We start from the raw sequence: 20,097 nt of genomic DNA, 5'->3' as shown, positions 1-20,097 counted from the left end.
TCATCTACAGCAAATCAGTTTTTTTTCAATTTTATGTTACCCAAAAAATGGCATGTTCTTCATCTACAAAGCATTCTTATTTGCTTATCAAGTTCAAAGCATTCTTAAATATAGTCAGCCACTTTTGAATTTAAATTTAATCTAACTGAAAAAAAAAACTGATTTGCTGAAATATGGCCATTTTTTAGGTAACATAAAACTGAAATATAGCCAGCCACTTTTGAACAACATTACAAATAAAAGCTAATTTATATTAAGTGTACACAAAGCTAATTTATATTAAATTATCTAATATAGAGGTAAACTATTAAATCAAACTTTTATTACTAATAGTTTTAACATCAAATTAATAATATCAACATAACATGATAAATGGTTAAACCTTTGCAGTTTTCTGACCTGATGGGTTGCTCCACATTTTGTGCCCATGATCTCCTACTTTTTAGAGCCCATGATCTCCACTCCAGGTCTAATAGATTTAAATCTAGATAACTTTTTAGATGATCTTTTGTTATTCTTGATTGATTGAGTTTGACTTATTTATTTAGGCTAATTTTAATTATGATGATTTAACCTTTTTCCCCCAACTCATTTACTACAGGTGGATGATATATTTTTAATAAAGAACATGAAGTATATAAGTATTTTTAATCCTTTAAAAAAATATAAGTATTTTTAATAGAGAAAATGAAGTATATAAGTAAAATATATTTTTATCCTAAACCGGAATATTGTTGAATGAATAGCTTAATAACTTGATAAACTAAATAAAGATGTGTTCTTATGACGGTTCTTAAATTTGAATAAATCGACACGAAGTTTTCCAGACATTAGATGTGGTTTAATTATATCGCACCTCTACAAATGTGGCACTATTACTCATGACTTTCTCGGTACGCCTTGTACTCAGGTGTTGTTGCCTATATTCATGTAAGGATAATATATAAAGGGCAATTGGGAAATTACACTAAACCTACAGGTGCAAAACATGATATAAAACTGAAAAAGAATACTCACAAAGTTTATGTTGAGAGAAGACATGAACATTCAAACCCTTGACCTTTGATGTCAGACCGGCCAAATTAAACCTGGCAAACACGAAAGTAACTTCATTAAACAATAGAGTGCTAAATCATGGTGTAAAGTAGAGAGAACACCCCTCAACGCAATCAAGGTTATGTTGAGCGAATAGACCTACCCTTTGACTTTTGAGGTCATCAAGATTCAAGATTATCAGTAAACTTTTAACATCAACACAAAGTCTTTAAATTGTGAAAATTAAATTTAACTCAAAAAGCAACCTGCTTTCCTTTGAGAAAACAAAATACCCTTTGACTTTTGAGGTCAAATGCATCACATTTTGACATTACCAGAGATCAAGATCCTTTAAATCAAGAAAATACAAGACTTTATAACTTTTAGCAGCACAGATAAACAATTAATTTGAATAAGAATTAACCATCTAACTCTACAGATTATCAAGAAGTACATGAACCCAAAACTTATATCATATTAGTATCATTTTAATATACATGTTTATAGACCATGTCCCAAATCATACTATTTCACGATGCATATATACACAGACAGAATATATACACATACATATATTACAAATTCTCAAAAAATCAACAAACAAAAACTTTCAAGGGTTAGCATGGTGATAGGCGTTTGATTAGATATTAGGGTATTGAGAAAACAAAAGATCTTCCAAGTAACTTAACAACAAGAATTACCTCAACTTGATGTTGCAATGATTGGATTATTTCATCAAGAACACCACCATGTTTTACCGGTGAACTTGTCGGAAGGAATTAAAGTCGCCGCGTATGTGCTCCGATCTCCGATCTCTCCCGTTCTCCGATCTCTCTCTCTCTCTCTCTCTCTCTCTCTCTCTCTCTCTCTGGACAGGGCAGCGTATGTGCGGCGAGTTAAGATGAAGACGGAGCTTGGGGTTGTGTGGCGACATGCGAGCAAGCACGGGACGCCGGTAGCCGGCCGTAACCGGTACCGGTCGCCGATGATCGGACAGAGAAACCAGAGGGCTGAAAGATGATGTCGGCTGCTGAATGTGTCTCTATGGTTTTAGGGTTTTTATTATAACACACTCACGGTTGAATAAATGGGTTGGGCCAAGTGTAAATCAAACTCATTTTGTTAGGTTAGAGATTATGAGCCCAATTATTATTATTTCTATTTCCATTTTTTATGTGCCAACAAAACGAGTTGGGTAAAATCAAATATATTAGAATTTAGTAAAGTACATGTCGGGTAAAACCGGGGTTAAGTACATGTCGGGTAAAACCGAGTCCAACAAAACGAGTTGGGTAAAATCAAATATATTAGAATTTAGTAAGGTTATAGAGACCTATTAATAATATCCTATAATTTTGAAGGCCTACTTATAAAATAAAATTACACAAACATGTGACATTGACTGAGAATTTTGATATACATTATAGGGATATTGGATTTAAATAATCTTAACTTTCACCAATTGACCAATAACAATGATTTTTACCGTACCACTCCCGACTTTCAACTTACCCAATAATAAATTGACCTTAATTTGAATTATGTATAGCATCCCAAAGGCACAATAAATATAATATTCTTAAAGGGATTAAATTATGTTTTTATAATAAAATAATATGTTAACCTTATTTTGAATTCGTATAAGTTATAAATTTTCAAATCAATATCTTCAACTACTACAATTATAACAACACATTCAATTTTTGTTTTTTGTCATATAACATTAAAGTTGTAGGTCTAATTGATAATGGATGTGCATTCCATTGTTGACTATTTTTCATCTCTCACACAATACGGAGTTTGGTATACCGTTACATTCGTTTGGGTCGACTTTGTTTTGTCTATCGCTGGTGAAAACAAATTATTGGTTATCTTTCTCGATCAAGCCGTAAGTGTCATTTTTCTTTCTTTTTAAATAAAAATTTATTTCTTACTTAAATCACTAAAAATCTCTTCATCTTTCAGAGACAAAAAGTAGCCACATTCATCCCAGCATCTTTAATTCACTTTTACGATGACATGAATTTGGTTGGCAACATGTTTGTATTAAGCCGTTTCCAAATTGAAAACTTCGAATACAAAGAGTGGCCAAAACATGAAAGGCACATCTTGGTTTTTGGTGACTTCAAGATCGTAATTAGTGAATATACTAAACTTATTAAAATGACACCATTTCATGTTTTGCCACTCTGTCATTTTTATTTTATATTGTTGTGTGGTTGTACACTGTTCACGTTCGTTTTCCTTTTATAAGTTAAAAATGGTGCTTTTGTTTATAATGTTGTTTAGATTTGTGTCCACTTAATGTGGGTGTTTGAGATTGCTTATTTTGAGCTCCTTTTAAGTTTTTGACCTCTTAAAAGTTAATAGGTCATTTTTATAGTTTTTGGATAATGTGTTTTGAGAACGAGGTTTAGTGGTTTGCAAAGAAGAAAAGAAAAAGTTAGATGGTTGCAACCTTTTCAAAAAAGGATATGGAAAAGAAGAAAAGGAAAAGCGTTGCTGAACACCCTCAATATACATTATCTTTGTTTGTTACACTGTTAGCGTAAGCCGTCCAACGGACGGGTATTAAACTAGTTGATAAAGGTTCCATATTAAATCCTTAGATCTCACTACATGATTCTCACCTTTATACTCATGAAGTAAAGTTTTACTTTGCGAAAAATTGGTGTTTCTCATATTAAGATCCCAAGTATCTCAGACATTGAAGAAACCTAATTAAGATTATTAGTTAACATCTCTTCTGATAACGGTAATCATAAGTACATTGATGGAAAGGCTAATTACAAATGATCAACATATTCTTTCGGTGTTATAAGCATAAAGACAAAACTAACGACGGATAGATACATATAAAACAATTCACCTAACACGGAAAATCAGTATATGCAGGGCCGGCCCAGAGCATGGAACGACGTGTCAACCACCGTGACACCGGACGCTGTGGCCAAGGTCGACTACTCGACCGCCGCTAGCCTCTTGGCTCTCCCAGATGCGCGGAAACCCGACCTCCACCCGCCCGAAGGCACAACAATGGAATAATCGGTAAAACCTCGCCAGCTCCCATCCAAGACGAACCGGCGCCACCCGTATTCGCCCTTCACCTGGATGCCGCAGAAAATAATGAGGAGAGTGGGAGTCGAACTGGGTCACAAGGAACACTAAGTTTTTCTCTAACCACTCCACCACTACCTCGTTGATAGAAAAGTATTTAAACATGTGTAATTGACTTGGATGCTTACACCACCAAGAGGTGTGTAAAAGTTGCCATTCTTGGACAATGACACGACTTCTTGTTTATCTAACATACTCAAAACGTGTGAAGCTCAAATCACTGATTTCCAGATGCTTCAAAATTTATGGTGTTTATATCGAAATATTTAAAAAACCAAGTTATTAAACAAAAGACGACAAAGAGTATAAGTTACGGTGGACGAGGCACTCTCGGGTACTCCTGTTCGGGTATCTCTATCCATGTGGCTACACCGCCGCCACCCTTGCGGGTAGCTAAAACGCGCTTGTTCCATGGTTTCCACTCGTCGAAGAAAGTGTGAAAATTGTAACGTTGGAAGATGTGTGTTATTGTCATGGCCGGCCCTGAAGGTGGGCGGGGAGGACCACCGGCCATGGCCCGATAGTTCGAAGGGCACACTATTTTTTTAAAAACTCCGATATGCATATGTAAAAATAAATAAATTAATAGGGTATACCCATACAAACACCAACATAGGCCCATTTACAAAACTATTTTTATGGTTTAGATTAGTTATTAGCCCATTTGCATTAGGTTTGGGCCTTTAGTGAGCCCAATACCCAATTTCGTTAAAGCCTAAGAATACGTTTTTTCGAGTTTGAACTGCGTAGATGGCCGGCCCTGCTTATTGTTTAGATGAATGTGAGATCAATTGGTGCCATTGTTCCAATTGTTGGAATTCTTGGATTTGCAAGTTGACGATGGAATAAAGAGGGGTTTTTTATGATGGAAGTAAAGAGGGGTTTTTATTAGCTAGTGGAAATTGCAGCTTTTATTAAATTATTTTAATTTGATTAATTGATTTTAGATTGTCAATGGAAAATTGTATATTGTATGGTTGTTCAATAAAATCATTTATTATATATTTTTCTCTTTTATTGATAAGTTATCTATATACTATATCTATCTATATCTATATCTATATACTATATATAAGCATTTTCCATGTACAAAATAGTAATTTAACACTAATTTTATAAGATGGCAGGCTAAAAGTCTTAAATAAAACCCAATATTTTACATTTTTCTTCCTATTCTGCCCTTCTTTCTCTACATCAAACCATCCGTTATCATCAGAAGTCAATCGTTCCCTTCAATCGTTGCCCTTTAATTCTTGAATTGCCCCAATCGATTTTATGAATGAAACTGAAGATTTAATAGCAAATTGAAGATTTAATGGGAAAATAAACACACCAGTTTAATCTGCCCAGACGTTTCCATAGCCACAATTATTTAAGATGGAACCCATGATTGAATTCAGTGGTCATTTGCGACCTCAGTTGCCTATAATCAGGTTTGAATTTCGACTTTTGTTATATAAATAAACTCCTTCCGGTCGATTATAACTTTGTCAATTGTGAAGCAGGTCCTCCACACGGTTGCTTAGTTTCACAGAGTTGCAACAGGAATCCGTGTATCTCAGGTGCAATTTATGTCCTCTTTTGGTTTTGGTATTCTGTGAATTTGAGACTAAATGTTGATACTATTTTTCCTTATGTTTCCTTATGTGAATTATGATTGAAGTCTCTATTCATTACTTTTGTATCTTTTCTTTGGAATTAAAATTTTGTATTTAAAGATAAGTAAATTTATATCATTAAGATTACACTAAATGATATTAGGTGAATGCGAAATGCTTCCGTATATCAAGTCGACCTGTTTAGTATGGTTGTTCTTGAGGTTTTAAAGGCTGTTGTTAATAAAAAAACAAGCGGTGAAAGTTGGCCTTGAGGGGGGTACAAAAGAAATTTTCTTTGATGACTCTAGGTTCTTTCATATTATTTGAATGATGATTATCATTATTATGATGTGTAGAAAAACATTGTTTATCAATGCTTTATGGGGCACTTTACATTTTACACCATAGCATTAGGTGGTGGCCGTGGCGGTATAAAGTCGAACGTTTCAGGTTTTGGGTCATACCAATTCCATATTAACCCCTAAGTAGGAAAAGGCAATGGTCTACTTTTTCAATCGGTTTTACTTTTATATTAGTGTCGGGTCCCTTTTTGCAGTGATGTATTTAGTTAATATACAAGATAATGTGGTTAGAGGATGGAGGTATGGGATTTCAGTTGGGACTATGATAACCGCTTCTATTGTGTTGATTTGTGGGACCGCTATGTTTCGGTTAAAAAAACTGCAAGGGAGGCCATTACTGGTTACATTAGGGATGTTTAGGTAGCAATAAAGCTGCACGTTTGGGCCTATTTGACAGCACTTTTGTTGTAGGTTTGGGGTTGTTTTGGCAACAAAGTAGATGTTGTTCCAAATTCAATTATATGTAATATTTTAGCTGCATTTTGGGAATGTTTTTTTTTTTTTTTTTGGCTAAACTACATTAGCTTTGAGGCTGATGCAGATTATGGTTTAATGACCACGGTTTTTCTTTAGGCGATGTTTGAGGAATTTATTACAATTCGGGATGATAAACAAACCGCTCAAGTTAAACTATTTGGGGATTACTTGCAGGTATAATGTTGGATGTATTCCATGATATAGTTTACTTAATTTCAACATTATTTTCTTATGCTTATGTTTATCTAGCCAATTAGAGTAAATATTTAAATATTTCAATAACACAACTTTTAAATATTGCTTTGCAAATATTGACAAAGGTTATGTTTATCTAGCCAATTAGAGTAAATATTTCAATAACACAGCTTTTAAATATTGCTTTGGAAATATTGACAAAGGTTAAATTTCAAATGTTATCAATTCTCATAGTTCCATTTTTTGTTATACTTTCTGCAAGTCATCGTCGGTAAGTTGGCAATTTTGACCTGCTACTTAGACTATGGGGTGTGGAGGGGCTTAGGTTGGGGGCATTGCTCGACATGTGGCAGGTGTGGGCTCCATCAGTCCATACCCAAAAAAGTGGGGTGTGGAAGGGGCGTGGCCAGGCCGGCGTTGGGATGCCATGTGGCACGTAATTTAACCATTGCCAAACGGTCATCAACGCCCAGCCAACCATTGCTAGACACGTCACCCCAGGCCAACACCCCACGCCAAACACTATTGCCACGCCAATTGGGCAACGCCCACCAAAACGCCAACCCGGGGTGGTGTACCCGGCATTAAAGGGCCAACAACGCCCTTGGCGACACCCACACCCGACAGTCTTATCGGGTCAAAAAACATTGCTTAAAAGCAGGCTTGTTAAATGCTTCAAACGGGTTAAAACTTGAAAGTGTATTTTTAATGTATAAATCATCCAAATCGTTTTAGTAAAAATAAATTAGATTATTATTGAAATATTATAGTTTTTATAATCATATTTGACTTCTTAATAACTGAAATATTATAGTTATTATAATCATATATTTAACTTCTTGGTTATATTTAAAAAAATAATTTTGGAGAAAAAGAACGTTGTTTGTGCTCATCAAACCTGGCATGTTTCGACCCTCACCAAAAATCCAAATCCATACTTCAATACTACCATTTCATGTTTTATTTCAAGTGTAATATGAAGGGTATAAGATCAGTTTAAGTGTAATGTAATTAAGTTACTCATATAAATGAATGTATATAGTTTAGATTATCTGTCATTTGAAATCATATGAGTACATTTCTGGTATTTCTGGTTGAAGGTTGTTCTTGATTTGGATGACTCTGGTATGTGCCGGAGGAGAGTTATATACACACACACAACTTAAATACCAATTTTTCTTTATCGTTTTAAGGTTTGAACTATGTTTTCACCCCGTATTGTTAACCCCGCCGCAACGCGCGGATTCCCTGCTATAACTATATAAAGGAAATCTAATGGACAATATTGTAATTTGACCAGGGGTACACATTTTTAAGAAGCATGTGCAAGCGACTGCAAGCTGGTAGAAGAGGAAGTTCATCAGACTTTTACATGCTCTGTGCAGCACCCCCCGAGGTGACTTCATTTTTTTGGAAATACGTGTGAATTCGGTTATTGAAAATATTGTCTCGAGTGGACTCTGGTTTTTACATTTCATTATTTGAATCAGTCTAATTGCTATGAAGTAGACGATGGGTATTTGGAAACACTAAATGCTATGGATGTTGTGGGAATAAACCAAGATGAGCAGGTAAACTCACTCAAAAGTAAACGTATTGAATTACCATCTGGGTAAATAACCAACGTCTAAAAGATAATCTTTTGCTTGCACTTTTGTAGGATGCGATATTCCGTGTTGTAGCTAGCTGCGATTCTTCATCTCCGAAACGGTGGCTTCATCAAAGGAAAGGAGTTTGATTCTTCCAAAGTGAAGACGAAAAATCGCTCCGTCATCTTCGTACAACAGCCGCGCTACTCATGTCCGAATCTAATCAACTCAACCTGTCATTATGCAATTTGATTAGTCGTTAATGACATATAATATGAAAGTAATCTCAGCTATACATGTTTCTTATCAGGTGTAATGCGAAAGCACTTGAACAATCTTTATGTGAGCGTGTTATCTTAACTCCAGCAGACGGAAATATTACAAAACCACTGGATCCAGCGGCGGCAGCCTTGAGTCGTGATGCATTGGCAAAAACAGTTTATTCTACTCTGTGATTGGTAAGAAAATAAAAAGCATCTTTGGCCGACTTTGACTTGTTTGACACGTTTGACTTAATTCCTTTTAGCTAATATTCGTTACTTGGCCCGGATCGTGGACAAGATAAATAATCATCTTTTTATAAGCTGAATCATATATCAAATCATCTTTTTATTTTAATTCACGTTGCTGTTTACATTCATACATTAATATAATCATTTATGGGGTGTATTGGTTTGATTATTATACAGTCTACCACTGTTAATAAAACAAATAAACCATTCTGAATAAAGAAGTTACTGTATACTTTATTCATTGTTTCAAATTCAAAGTGATTACTATACAGTTTTTATGTTCCATACTTAAATTCAAAGTAATCACTATACCGTTTTTATGTTCCAAATGAGCCAAGCGCATAGCTTCAAAAAAGCTAGACATTATTTTATAGTCAATAGTTACTCTCTTGTAATTTTAGTACTATTCGCATATGTGGATTATCTAATAACACATGCATGAAACAAGAACTAAATCCCAGTAAAAGATATATATGAAAACTGGTAGTTTAAAGGTGTTGAAAATACATACTATATACGGTCGATAACACAGCCCAATTTCGAGTTTTAAAAAGAAAACCACATAACTTTGTTTGAAGAAGAAGAAGAATGGAGATTTTGGTCAGAAATTACTTATTTTAATACTGATATTGTGTGTTATTTGTCATCTTAGCATATACTATATGCTCTGGCATCTCAACGGTCTGAGCTACCATGGATTTGGCACCACTAGGCATATTCTTGATTAATATTAATAGTGTGTTGTGACAAATAAGGTGACTTTTAGAGTTGCGTCTTTTACAATGTATGCATACTTAGGTCAGTATTGTAATATGTAATATAGATTAATAATTGATTTATATTTTATAAATTTCCGTTGTATCCAGGTCTACCAGCAATCTATTTCAGCAGCCTGCATCCAAGACTTGCCTCGAGAAAGGATGCTTGTAGTCTTGTACAGATGCTTGCTAGATGATTCGTGATACAACTATTCAGGCCCTTATCAAGGCAGAATGATTTCAAATTTTAGACTATCGCTTAGCTTATTGTTCCAATCAATTATGTAGTTTCTTTGAAATCAAACATTTTATGGTGTTATCTGTTACAACTAGGCTCATATTGGTGATAAGGACTTTGTTTGATGGCTTGAGATCCCATAGTGAAACTAAACGGGTAATCTTGATGTGTATCTTTTTTCCGTCACGTATCGTTGGCTCCGCCGCAACGCGCGGGTTTTCCACTAGTATATATATATATATTAACATTTTGCAATGACATCTATCTACAAGATCTACAATAGCTATCACATGACTCAATCAAAGATTGTTACTACAATGAACATTCGATTGATGAATTTCCTTTAGATTCGTGACAAACTGAGTCATCAGCGTTGTTTACGATCGCAGCCACAGGTAGTCTTTTGCCAATATGTGTACTCGTATGATAATGTTTTGCTGGAAGTTAAAAAAAGAAGAAATTGTCAAAATCGTCCCTAAGGTTTGGGTATATTTGTCAGTTTATCCAAAACAACTTTTTTGTACTAAATAGTTCTTCACTTTTGAGATTTTTTTGTCATTTTCATCCAAAAGTCTAATTTGCTTTATTTTTTCTGTCAAATATTTGAATGAAAATAGCAAAAAATCCGAAATCTCAGGGACGATTTTGACAGAAAAGTTAGACGTTTGAATGAAAATGACAAAAAAAATCCCAAAATGAAGGGCAATATGGTACAAAAAGTTGTTTTTGATGAAATTGACAAACATACCCAAACCTCAGGGACGTTTTTGGCAATTTACCAAAAAAAGAGTTAACTTCTATTTTGCTCCATGTGATTTGGTCATTTTAACGGCTTTGCCCCAATAGTTTAAAAATAGCCATTTTCCTCTCTGATTTTTCTAACATATCGTCATTTTTGCTCCTCGCCTCTAGCTCCATCCAAAAAATCCATTAACTAGAAAGGTATTTTGGTAATTTTATAGATAAAAGTAAGGGCATGTAAGTCTTTTCACCTAAATAAACCTAGAACTTGTTTATTTACAAGTATATAAGTAATTCTTTTCTGATCCCCCATCTTTCCAACCACTCTTTCTACCGGCCACTACCATCCACAACCATCCACCACCACCTGCCGACCACGACTACTGTGACTTTTAACTAAACGTTTTAATTGAGTTAGAGCTAGGGAGTAAACTACCGAAATACCCCTACTTTTAATTGAACGTTTTAACTGAGTTAGAGCCAGGTAGAAAACTGGCGACAAACTCAAAAGATCAGGGAGAAAAATGGCCATTTTTAAACTATTGGAACAAAATCGTTGGAATGACCAAACTATAGGGAGCAAAACGAAAGTTAACTAAAAAAATTAAAGAGTAAACTTCCGTTTTGCTCCCTGTGGTTTGGTCACTTTAACGGTTTTGCCCCAAACCTTTAAAAATAGCCATTTTACTCCCTGATGTTTTGGTTTTGTTGCCAATTTGCTCCCTGCGGGGAGCAAAATGGAAAAACAAACAATTTGGATGGAGTTAGAGGCGGGGAGCAAACTGGCAAAAAAACTGAAACATCAGGGTGTAAAATGGCTATTTTTAAAGGTTTGGAGCAAAACCGTTAAAGTGATCAAACCACAGGAAGCAAAACGGAAGTTTTGCAAAAGCAAAACATGTAGAAGCCCATTAATCCATTATCAAGTCCGAGGTCGAATCCAAGTTTAACCCGACCCGGATCCGACCACAATCTCACTATTATCCATTCAGACTAGCTCACAAGATAACTCTGCACACTGATGGTGTTCCTATCAGCCATGAACATTCAAATGACACTGACACAAACCATTTCTTCAATCTCATCACAGTTTTCACCTCGATTCAACCTGCCGAAACGATGCCTGTTCGTCCGCCCTTTACGAAATCAAAAACCTCATACTCGAATCGTTTGCATGGCGGTAAGTTCGAATTATTATCCATTAACTGTTCGCTAGGGTTTCTGCCTTTCTGTTGTTGTTTGTGATGCTAATTTTGATGTTTTTGTTGTGAATTAGGAGCCGTATCTGTTGAAGAAGCTTGAATCGGCTGAGAAAACCTGGAAGGAGTTATCGGTAATTGTGTTTGTGTTTGTTGATTTTGTGAATGTTTTATGTATCGTATGATAGCAAAATATTGTTTGAAATTTGAGTAACAGAATGTGTGTAGTGGAAAAAGTAGTAAAATTAGGGCTAAGTTTTACCAAAAGTATTGAATTGGTGTATTCATGATAGTGTTGAATGAATTTCAAAGTGTTGCTTTTTGGAATTTCTGAAAAAGTTTTATGTTATTAATGCTTGTTTTATCTCTAATAAGTTTGTTCTTAGACCATGCGTAGTGGTAAGAGTGAATAATGCCCCCACCCTTGGGCGTTTTCCGCCATGTGGCAGTACAGTCAGCAAGGGGCGTCATTGGGCTTTTTTTTAAAATGGGTGTAGTGGGGATGTGGGCATTATGTTAAAAGGGTATAAGACCATGTGTAGTGGTTAAGAAAAATAATGCCTCCACCATGGGGCATTATCCGACACGTGGCAGTCCAGTCAGCATGGGGCGTTATTGCAAAAGTGGCGTAGTGGGAATAATGCCCAAATAATGCCCCTTCCAATCATTAAACAAAAAAAAAAAAAAAAAAAAAAAAACCAAACTAATTTCTCATTGGCCAGTCAAAACCCAGTCAACCCATCACAATCCCTTTTAGGCGTTTTTATAATCACGCCAAGCCCATTTTTTTTCAAAAATACTGCCCAATAATGCCCTATGTAATGGTGCATGGGGCGTTTTTTTGGCTTTTTTTAAAAAAATAATGCCCCACTACGGGTGGTCTAAACAATTAAATAAAATAAAAAAACTAACGAAAAAAAGGTATTGGTCAAACCTAAAGAAGATAGATTTGATTGGTGGGGGCTCGGTGGAATTGGCGTGTTTGAAATCACGCCGGGAAGTTTTTTTTTGTAAAATCACGCCGGAAAACGCCCTAGGGGGTGGGGGCTCGGCGGAATCGGGCGTTATTGGGGGAGAATCACGCCGGAATCTCGCCCATTACGGGTGGTCTTATTGGAACGGGCAGTTGTTAATTGGTATATAGTAGTTAAGAATAGAGCCGATAATGCTTTCAAATATCTGTGTAGCATTCATAGTTGTCAACAGCGGCTATAGCGCGCTACATAACATATAGGCCGTATGTCGCTATATAGTATAGAGCGACAAGTAGCGACGTACTTATTTTTTTCATATGTTTTTCATTTGTTGCTACATGTAATTTTCTGTTTCTCTACTTTATCGCTAAGCATGAAATAGCGGGCGCTATTTCATTGCTATTGCTATGTAGCGTATAGGTAGCTTGTCGCTATTGACAACTATGGTAGCATTGTGGTAATTGGTTTTGTTTGCAATACAAAAGATGTCCTACATAATAATCCGTAGTTATTTGATAATATTATGTGGTATGAATAGTTTTAGTTAGGCAATAGTTCAGTAAAGAGTAAAGACATAAGTGTAGGTGCAGTGTGACCACTGACCAGTGTCCTATTTGCTACAAGTTGTTATAATATGAATGTTGCTTGATCATCTTGACATAGGTTAAGTTAGCTGATCCGGATGTAGTTTCAAATCCTAGTGAGTACCAAAAGCTGGCACAATCTATGTCTGAACTTGATGAGGTAACGTCATTCCCTCTGATCTTCTACACTTTCGTGTGAAGAACATCATACATACGACGTAGGTAGCTCGCGTTTCAGTAACTAACATTTAAATGATCAAATTTGCAATGTCGTGAACTACTAGGTTGTAGCAACGTACAGAGGATTCAAGGATTGCGAGAAACAACTTGAAGAGTCCAAAGGTTTTGTTCACTAATCACTATCTTAATTCTTTTGCTGGATGATTATCTAATATGATAATATCTTGTGTTTGTGTTTCAGTTTTGTCAAAAGATCCTGACGTCGATGAAGAAATGGCTGAGATGATAGCTTCCGAAATTGAATCTTTATCTGACCAACTTTTAGTATTTGAAGAAAAGCTTAAGGTTTAGTTTTCTGAAATATAGATTAATCTTCGAGTAAATTGCCATTTTGGTCCTTGAGGTTTGGTTACTTTTGCCACTTTAGTCCAAAACTCAAACCTTTTGCATCTGGGTCCCTGTGGTTTCAGTTTTATTGCCATTTTGGTCCAAAAATGAAATCAGGTCATACTTGTCTTATAAAATCCTGCAATTTTGTCATTTTCCTCAGGGGCAAATCAGGTCATATTTGTCTTATAAAATATGGTATTTATTTATAAAAAAGAAATGATCATTTTGTCCCTGCGGAAAATGACAAAATAACAGGATTTTATAAGACAAAATATGACCTGATTTCATTTTTGGACCAAAATGGCAATAAAACTGAAACCACAGGGACCCAGATGCAAAAAGTTTGAGTTTTGGACTAAAGTGGCAAAATTGACCAAACTACAGGGACCAAAATGGCAGTTTACTCTTAATCTTCATCGTCAACTTTTAATATTGATACCTTGTCTCTATTAATAGATGTTGCTGATCCCGAGTGATCCTTTGGATTCTAGAAACATCTTGCTTGAAGGTATGTTCTCCGCTAGAAACCTAATGACACATCGATTGATTTCCATCGATTCGAAACTTACTTGGCATATACAAATATACAATAATATATCTAATTGTCATATTTCAGTAAGGGCTGGTACAGGCGGTGAAGAGGCTGGACTTTGGGCTGCTGACCTTGTAGGTACATTTTTTTTTATTTTATTAAAATTTTTGTAATCCGATATTTTCAGATTTACTGATTCATTTAGGTATGTTGTGTTACATTAGGTTCGTATGTACCAGAGGTACTGTGAACGAAACTCGTTGAGATACTCACCGCTTTCAAGCTCCGAGGTATACATATTACGTTTGTTTTTATTTCTTGCCTTTACATGTCTAAGTTTAATACGTTTTCTTTCTAAAGGCTGAAAGAGGAGGATACAAGACGTACGTTATGGAAGTTAAAGGTGCTAGCGTATATAGCAAACTGAAATATGAATCGGGTGTCCATAGAGTTCAACGTGTTCCTCAAACAGAAGCCCAAGGCCGTATTCACACTTCAACTGCCACAGTCGCCATCATGCCAGAGGTAGTTACTTTGACACTTATGCAACTTTCAACGTAAAACAGTTATTATTATTTTTCGAGTAAAATGTCATTTTCGTCCATGAGGTTTGGCCAGTTTGCGACTTTCGTGCAAAGGTTTGCTTTTCCGCATCTGGATCCAAAAGGTTTGAAATCTTGCCATTTTCATCCGGCTCGTTAACTCCGTCCATTTTTCTCTGTTACGCCAGGGGTATTTTTGTCCTATTACCTACTTGTTTCTGTTTCCTTTTTGTTTAGTAAGGGTATTTTGAACACTTGTACATTATGCTAAATGCTTGTACATAAAGTGAAAAAGACCGAATTGCCCTTTGAGTTAACAAAAAAAGACGGAAATACTTCTGACCTAAAGGAGAAAAATGGATGGAGGTAACAAGCTGGATGAAATGGCAAAATTTCAAACCTTTTGGATCCAAATGCGGAAAAATAAAACTTTGGACAAAAGTCGCAAAACTGGCCAAACCTCAGGGACGAAACGCCATTTAACTCTTTTTTTCATATTCAAATCAAACACTTTCTGTCCAATGTTATAAATCTTTTTACAAATAATGCGTATCATATACAATTACAATCAATCAATCATTCGATCGTACCCAGTATAATCCCACTCATAGCCTAGCTATCGGTAGGGTCTGGGGAGGTTGGGATGTAGGCCAACCTTACCTCTATCACGGGGGATAGAGAGACTGCTTCCAGTGAGAACCCCCAACTCCACAATCATATCCAAGCAAAAGAGTCAAATAAAAACCAGAAAAAGACATGACCACATAAAATCCTATCTAGGCAAAAGAGTCAGCATAAAAACGGGAAAATACATATAACTACATAAATAGTACTAAACATATTCTTATTAAGCTACCGAAAAAGATGGAAACATGTAATAGGAACCGATAACACTTCAAATAGACACACATGTCAGCTGTAATATTCCTAGGCCACCAAAATGGACTAAAGAAACTAAGCTCCTAAAACGAGAAACTAATACAAAACTGTGTCATCCTTCTAAAAGTCCTTAACCTTAATCTTGCATCTCCACGAACCCATATCCTCAACCATGTCCTCAGAGCTATGTAGTTAATATCCTAATATATCACCAATATATCACCAATATATCACCAATATATCAGTGATATATCAGTTATCGCTCCTCTACCGAGATATCGGTGCAAGAGATATCGGTGCAAAACATCGGTTAGACCGTTAGAATATCGGTACCGATAATATCGGCGATATTGACCGATATTGGACCAATATTTGATTGTTATATCACCGATTTTCCCGATATCAGTACCTTTCTTCTTATTTCTTCCATTCGTCTTTCTTCTTATTGCTACTGTTAGTGTTTTAAGTCTTAATTGTTAGTTGTTACTATTAAATGTTAGTATTTTAAGTCTTAGTCAGTTCCTACCTGCTACAATTGTTGGTGTTTTGCAAGTTGCAAAAGGCTCATTTGTTAATGGTAGGAGAGCATACTAAATTGTTAGTGTTAAATTGCTATATATATAAATTTAGCATGATATTAAAATTACCGATATCCCACTACGATAACCGATATCTCAAATATCAGTCCTTGACCAATATCCGATATTTTACCACATTAACTACTTAGCCTCAGAGGGGTGTAAATCTAACAAATCCTTTCAATCTCGCTCTTCCCTAGTCATTTTCGGCCTGCCTCTACTCCACCTCCCCTCCACAGTGAGAGTTTCTACTGATCTAACTGTAGACGTCACTTGTCTCCTCCAAACATGCCAAACCATCTCAAACCTCCCCTCCCTAACCTTATCCAAAATACTAGCCACTCCTAATTAATATTTTAAATCTTTTATAATTTACATTTTCACACTTGATAACATATTTGTTTCAGGCTGAAGAGGTTGATGTGGTAATTGATCCGAAAGACATTGAACTTACTACTGCAAGATCCGGTGGTGCTGGAGGTATTACTCTTTAGCACGTATTTCTTCTGTCTCATTCCTTATAAGTAATAACGCAAACTATGTTATTGATTTCATTTGTTTAAGTATATAATATACTAGGGGAAGGTTCAAATGAAAACCACTAGTTATTGTGAAAACTCGAAAACTAATTAAAAAAAGCCAAAAAAACATACAAAATTTTTTTTTTTTATTATTTTTTTTTTTTTGCAAACCAAATTTCGCAGGTTTTTTTATATAAAAAAAATTTTCAAAAAAAAAAAAAAAATTGTGTAGTGCACATGTGTAATACTACACATGTGTATGTGTACTACACATGTGCACTACACAAATTTTTTTTTTTTTTTTTTTTGAAAAAAAGTTTTTTTTTATATATAAAAACCAGCGATTTTTATAAAAAAAATTGAAAAAAATTTTTTTTTTGTGTGTTTTTTAGGCTTTTTTTAGTTAGTTTTCGAGTTTTCACAATAAAAGTGGTTTTCATTTGAACCATCCCCTAATATACTATATATTAAGTATGTGTGTATTTTAATATGCAGGTCAGAATGTGAATAAGGTGGAAACAGCAGTGGATCTTTTCCACAAACCAACCGGAATCCGAATCTTTTGCACAGAAGAAAGGAGTCAACTTAAAAATAAAACGCGTGCCCTTCAGTTATTGCGAGCAAAACTGTATGAAATCAAACTGAAGGAACAACAAGAGTCTCAAAGAAATCAAAGAAAATCTCAGGTTTGTAAGTTAATTCTCTTACACCGTAAGTTGCATTATAAACATTTGAGTTAAATGCCATTTTAGTCCCTGTGGTTTGGTCCATTTTGCCAGTTTAGTCCAAAGGTTTCATTTTTCTCCTGTAAGTCTAAAAAGGTTTCACTATTGCCATTTTAGTCCACTGAGTTAACTTTATCCATTTTTTCTGTTAACGAGAAGGGCAATTCGGTCATTTTATATGTAATTTTGTTAACTAGAAGGGCAATTCAACCATATAAAATGACCGAATTGCCTTTCTCATTAACAGAAATAATGGATGAAGTTAAACCAGTGGACTAAATTGGCAACAGTGAAACTTTTTTGGACCCAGAGGAGAAAAATGAAACCTTTGGACTAAACTGGCAAAATAGACCAAACCACAGGGACTAAAATGGCATTTAACTCTAAACATTTAAATTTTAAACACAACTGTGAGATTAACGACGTGTGTTTAATGGCAGGTTGGTAGTGGTTCTCGTTCAGAAAAGATCCGTACATACAATTACAAGGTATCATTTATTAGTACCTATAAATTTGGTATATTGGCTCTATACCCTTGTTATTAAAAAGGGAAATTGGCCTGTAATAATCCGACTTAGACCTTATTGGCCATTAATAATCCCACCTCAGAATATTCCCCTCACCAGTCTCACCTTTCACCTATTTTTCCTACAATGGTCCCCCGTTAAAAAAACTTAATGGAGTTAAGCTTTTTTCCAAATTACAAACAGATTTTTTAGGGCTTTTGATTAGAACGACGATACGAGCCCATTGATGTAAAACTTGCCTCGAAATGGTGCTCCAAACGATGAAAATGGCACTTCAATTCGGGTGTTTAACTTTCCAATTAACCAAAATCAAGTCACTTGGAGCACCATTTCGAAGTAAGTTTTACATCAATGGACTCGTATCATCGTTCTGATCAACAGCCCTAAAAAATCTGTTTATAATTTGGAAAAAAACTTAACTCCGTTAAGTTTTTTTAACGGGGGACCATTGTAGGAAAAATAAGTGAAAGGTGGGACTGGTGGGGAGAATATTCTGAGGTGGGATTATTACAGGCCAATTCCCCTTATTAAAATAACATCGTTTCTACTATGGTAATGTCTTCATTAGGACAATAGGGTCACCGATCACAGATTAAAGATGAACTTTGAGCTCACTTCATTTCTTGATGGTGACATCGAGACAGCCATTCAGGTTCTATTCCAATTTCCAGCTTCTTTTCACCAATTTTATATTTTTATTATGAATATTACTTGTACTTAATTACTTATCATTTATTTGGCTTTTTGTTATGCAGTCTTGTGCTTCTATGGAGCAACGTGAGTTACTAGAAGAGCTTGCAGATTCGGTAGGAACTGCAGCCCGATAATTTCCAATTTTTCGAGTGTCGCTGTGTTGATAATCAAGGCCGATGAAGTAGATGGGTATGTATATTTCGTTGTTTTGTCTATCGTAACAGTATTTCACACATGTAATATTAGAAGTTGATGCAATGTTGATACTTTTATATATTTTAATACAGAATTATAACAAAAAGGCTAAACATTGGTTGCGATGTTGTCGAATGTATGTTGTATTTGAAACCCAACACGCAGGAAAATGTTTATTCATTTCTACAAGAGGTAGAGCGTGGGTCGTCTTTGTTATCATAAACCAAACCATAACAAACACTTGAATTGTTAAACTTTTGGTCAAATAAGTTATGATTAAAAGGGCGGTTGGTGAGTTAGCAGAATTTTTTTAATTGTGGACATTTTCTGTTCGGTTAAATTGGTTTGTTCCGTTAAATCGGTATTTTGTTCACATAAATACATGAAACAGAAACCAAACTACTACTGATAGAAAGATTATCGAACATTTGGTTCAGCTAATCTGGTTCGGTTTTTCCGCTGACGTTGAACTACGGTTGATTTGTGTTGCGCTAAACGTTTGTAAAAAGATGGGGCGTTGGGATTGATCTCGGACAAGAGCCATGGACGTTTTAGCCAAGACAACTACTCGAGTTATCGGTTCATGCATAACAGTCTATATATTGTGTCGGATGAAGGTTTGTCCTAAATTATTACTTGCTCCCAAGACTCGCTTAAGACTAGCTTTGTTCGAACTTTTTTAAGCTCGGCTTGATTCAGGCTTTTACTTTTAATAAGTAGAATGTCACAAGGGTTGGGCTCTTTCATATCTACTATTTTATCAAGGAAATAAGTGAACTCATATCAAATAGTGAAATTAATGAATTTGATTTATAGACAAGTTTTTATTAAAAAAAATTAACATTCTTAGTTTTTCATTAAAAAACGATTGTTAAAGTTGTACATTATTTTTTTATAAAAAAAGAAAGGGAATTTCTATTTACATGGGTATCAGTATGCTACTCGGTACCAAATGC

General features: G+C 35.2%; 2 protein-coding genes across 7 annotated transcripts; both read left to right on the top strand.

Annotated features, from left to right (window-relative positions):
* The first annotated feature begins 5,233 nt into the window (after nt 1-5,233).
* LOC110942720 lies at nt 5,234-10,014 on the top strand. 6 transcript variants are annotated; one of them, XR_004868051.1, is made up of 8 exons: nt 5,249-5,585; nt 5,658-5,714; nt 6,654-6,763; nt 8,085-8,180; nt 8,275-8,355; nt 8,445-8,584; nt 8,684-8,831; nt 9,752-10,014. XR_004868051.1 is itself a non-coding variant. In XM_035977916.1 (4 exons), the coding sequence occupies exons 1-4, from the start codon at nt 5,530-5,532 to the stop codon at nt 8,039-8,041; spliced, it is 348 nt and encodes a 115-aa protein (XP_035833809.1). In that variant the 5' UTR covers nt 5,234-5,529; the 3' UTR covers nt 8,042-8,078. The 6 variants fall into 6 exon arrangements, 2 of the variants coding, with proteins under 2 accessions (XP_035833809.1, XP_035833806.1); XR_004868048.1 differs by lacking the exon at nt 9,752-10,014 and adding an exon at nt 9,538-9,686 and having other exon boundaries at nt 5,251-5,585; nt 6,686-6,763; XR_002594852.2 differs by having other exon boundaries at nt 5,252-5,585; nt 6,686-6,763.
* Nucleotides 10,015-11,613: 1,599 nt separating this feature from the next.
* On the top strand, nt 11,614-19,276 carry LOC110942738 (peptide chain release factor APG3, chloroplastic). Its single transcript, XM_022184506.2, has 14 exons — nt 11,614-11,802; nt 11,899-11,955; nt 13,459-13,539; nt 13,664-13,721; nt 13,801-13,904; nt 14,406-14,457; nt 14,566-14,615; nt 14,706-14,771; nt 14,842-15,006; nt 16,888-16,960; nt 17,497-17,687; nt 18,167-18,214; nt 18,822-18,905; nt 19,009-19,276. The coding sequence occupies exons 1-14, from the start codon at nt 11,644-11,646 to the stop codon at nt 19,078-19,080; spliced, it is 1,260 nt and encodes a 419-aa protein (XP_022040198.1). The 5' UTR covers nt 11,614-11,643; the 3' UTR covers nt 19,081-19,276.
* Nucleotides 19,277-20,097: the final 821 nt, after the last annotated feature.

The sequence above is a fragment of the Helianthus annuus genome, chromosome 1 (assembly GCF_002127325.2).
Source record: "Helianthus annuus cultivar XRQ/B chromosome 1, HanXRQr2.0-SUNRISE, whole genome shotgun sequence".
Classification (NCBI taxonomy): Eukaryota; Viridiplantae; Streptophyta; class Magnoliopsida; order Asterales; family Asteraceae; genus Helianthus; species Helianthus annuus.
This window is presented reverse-complemented; position numbering and strand designations above follow the sequence as displayed.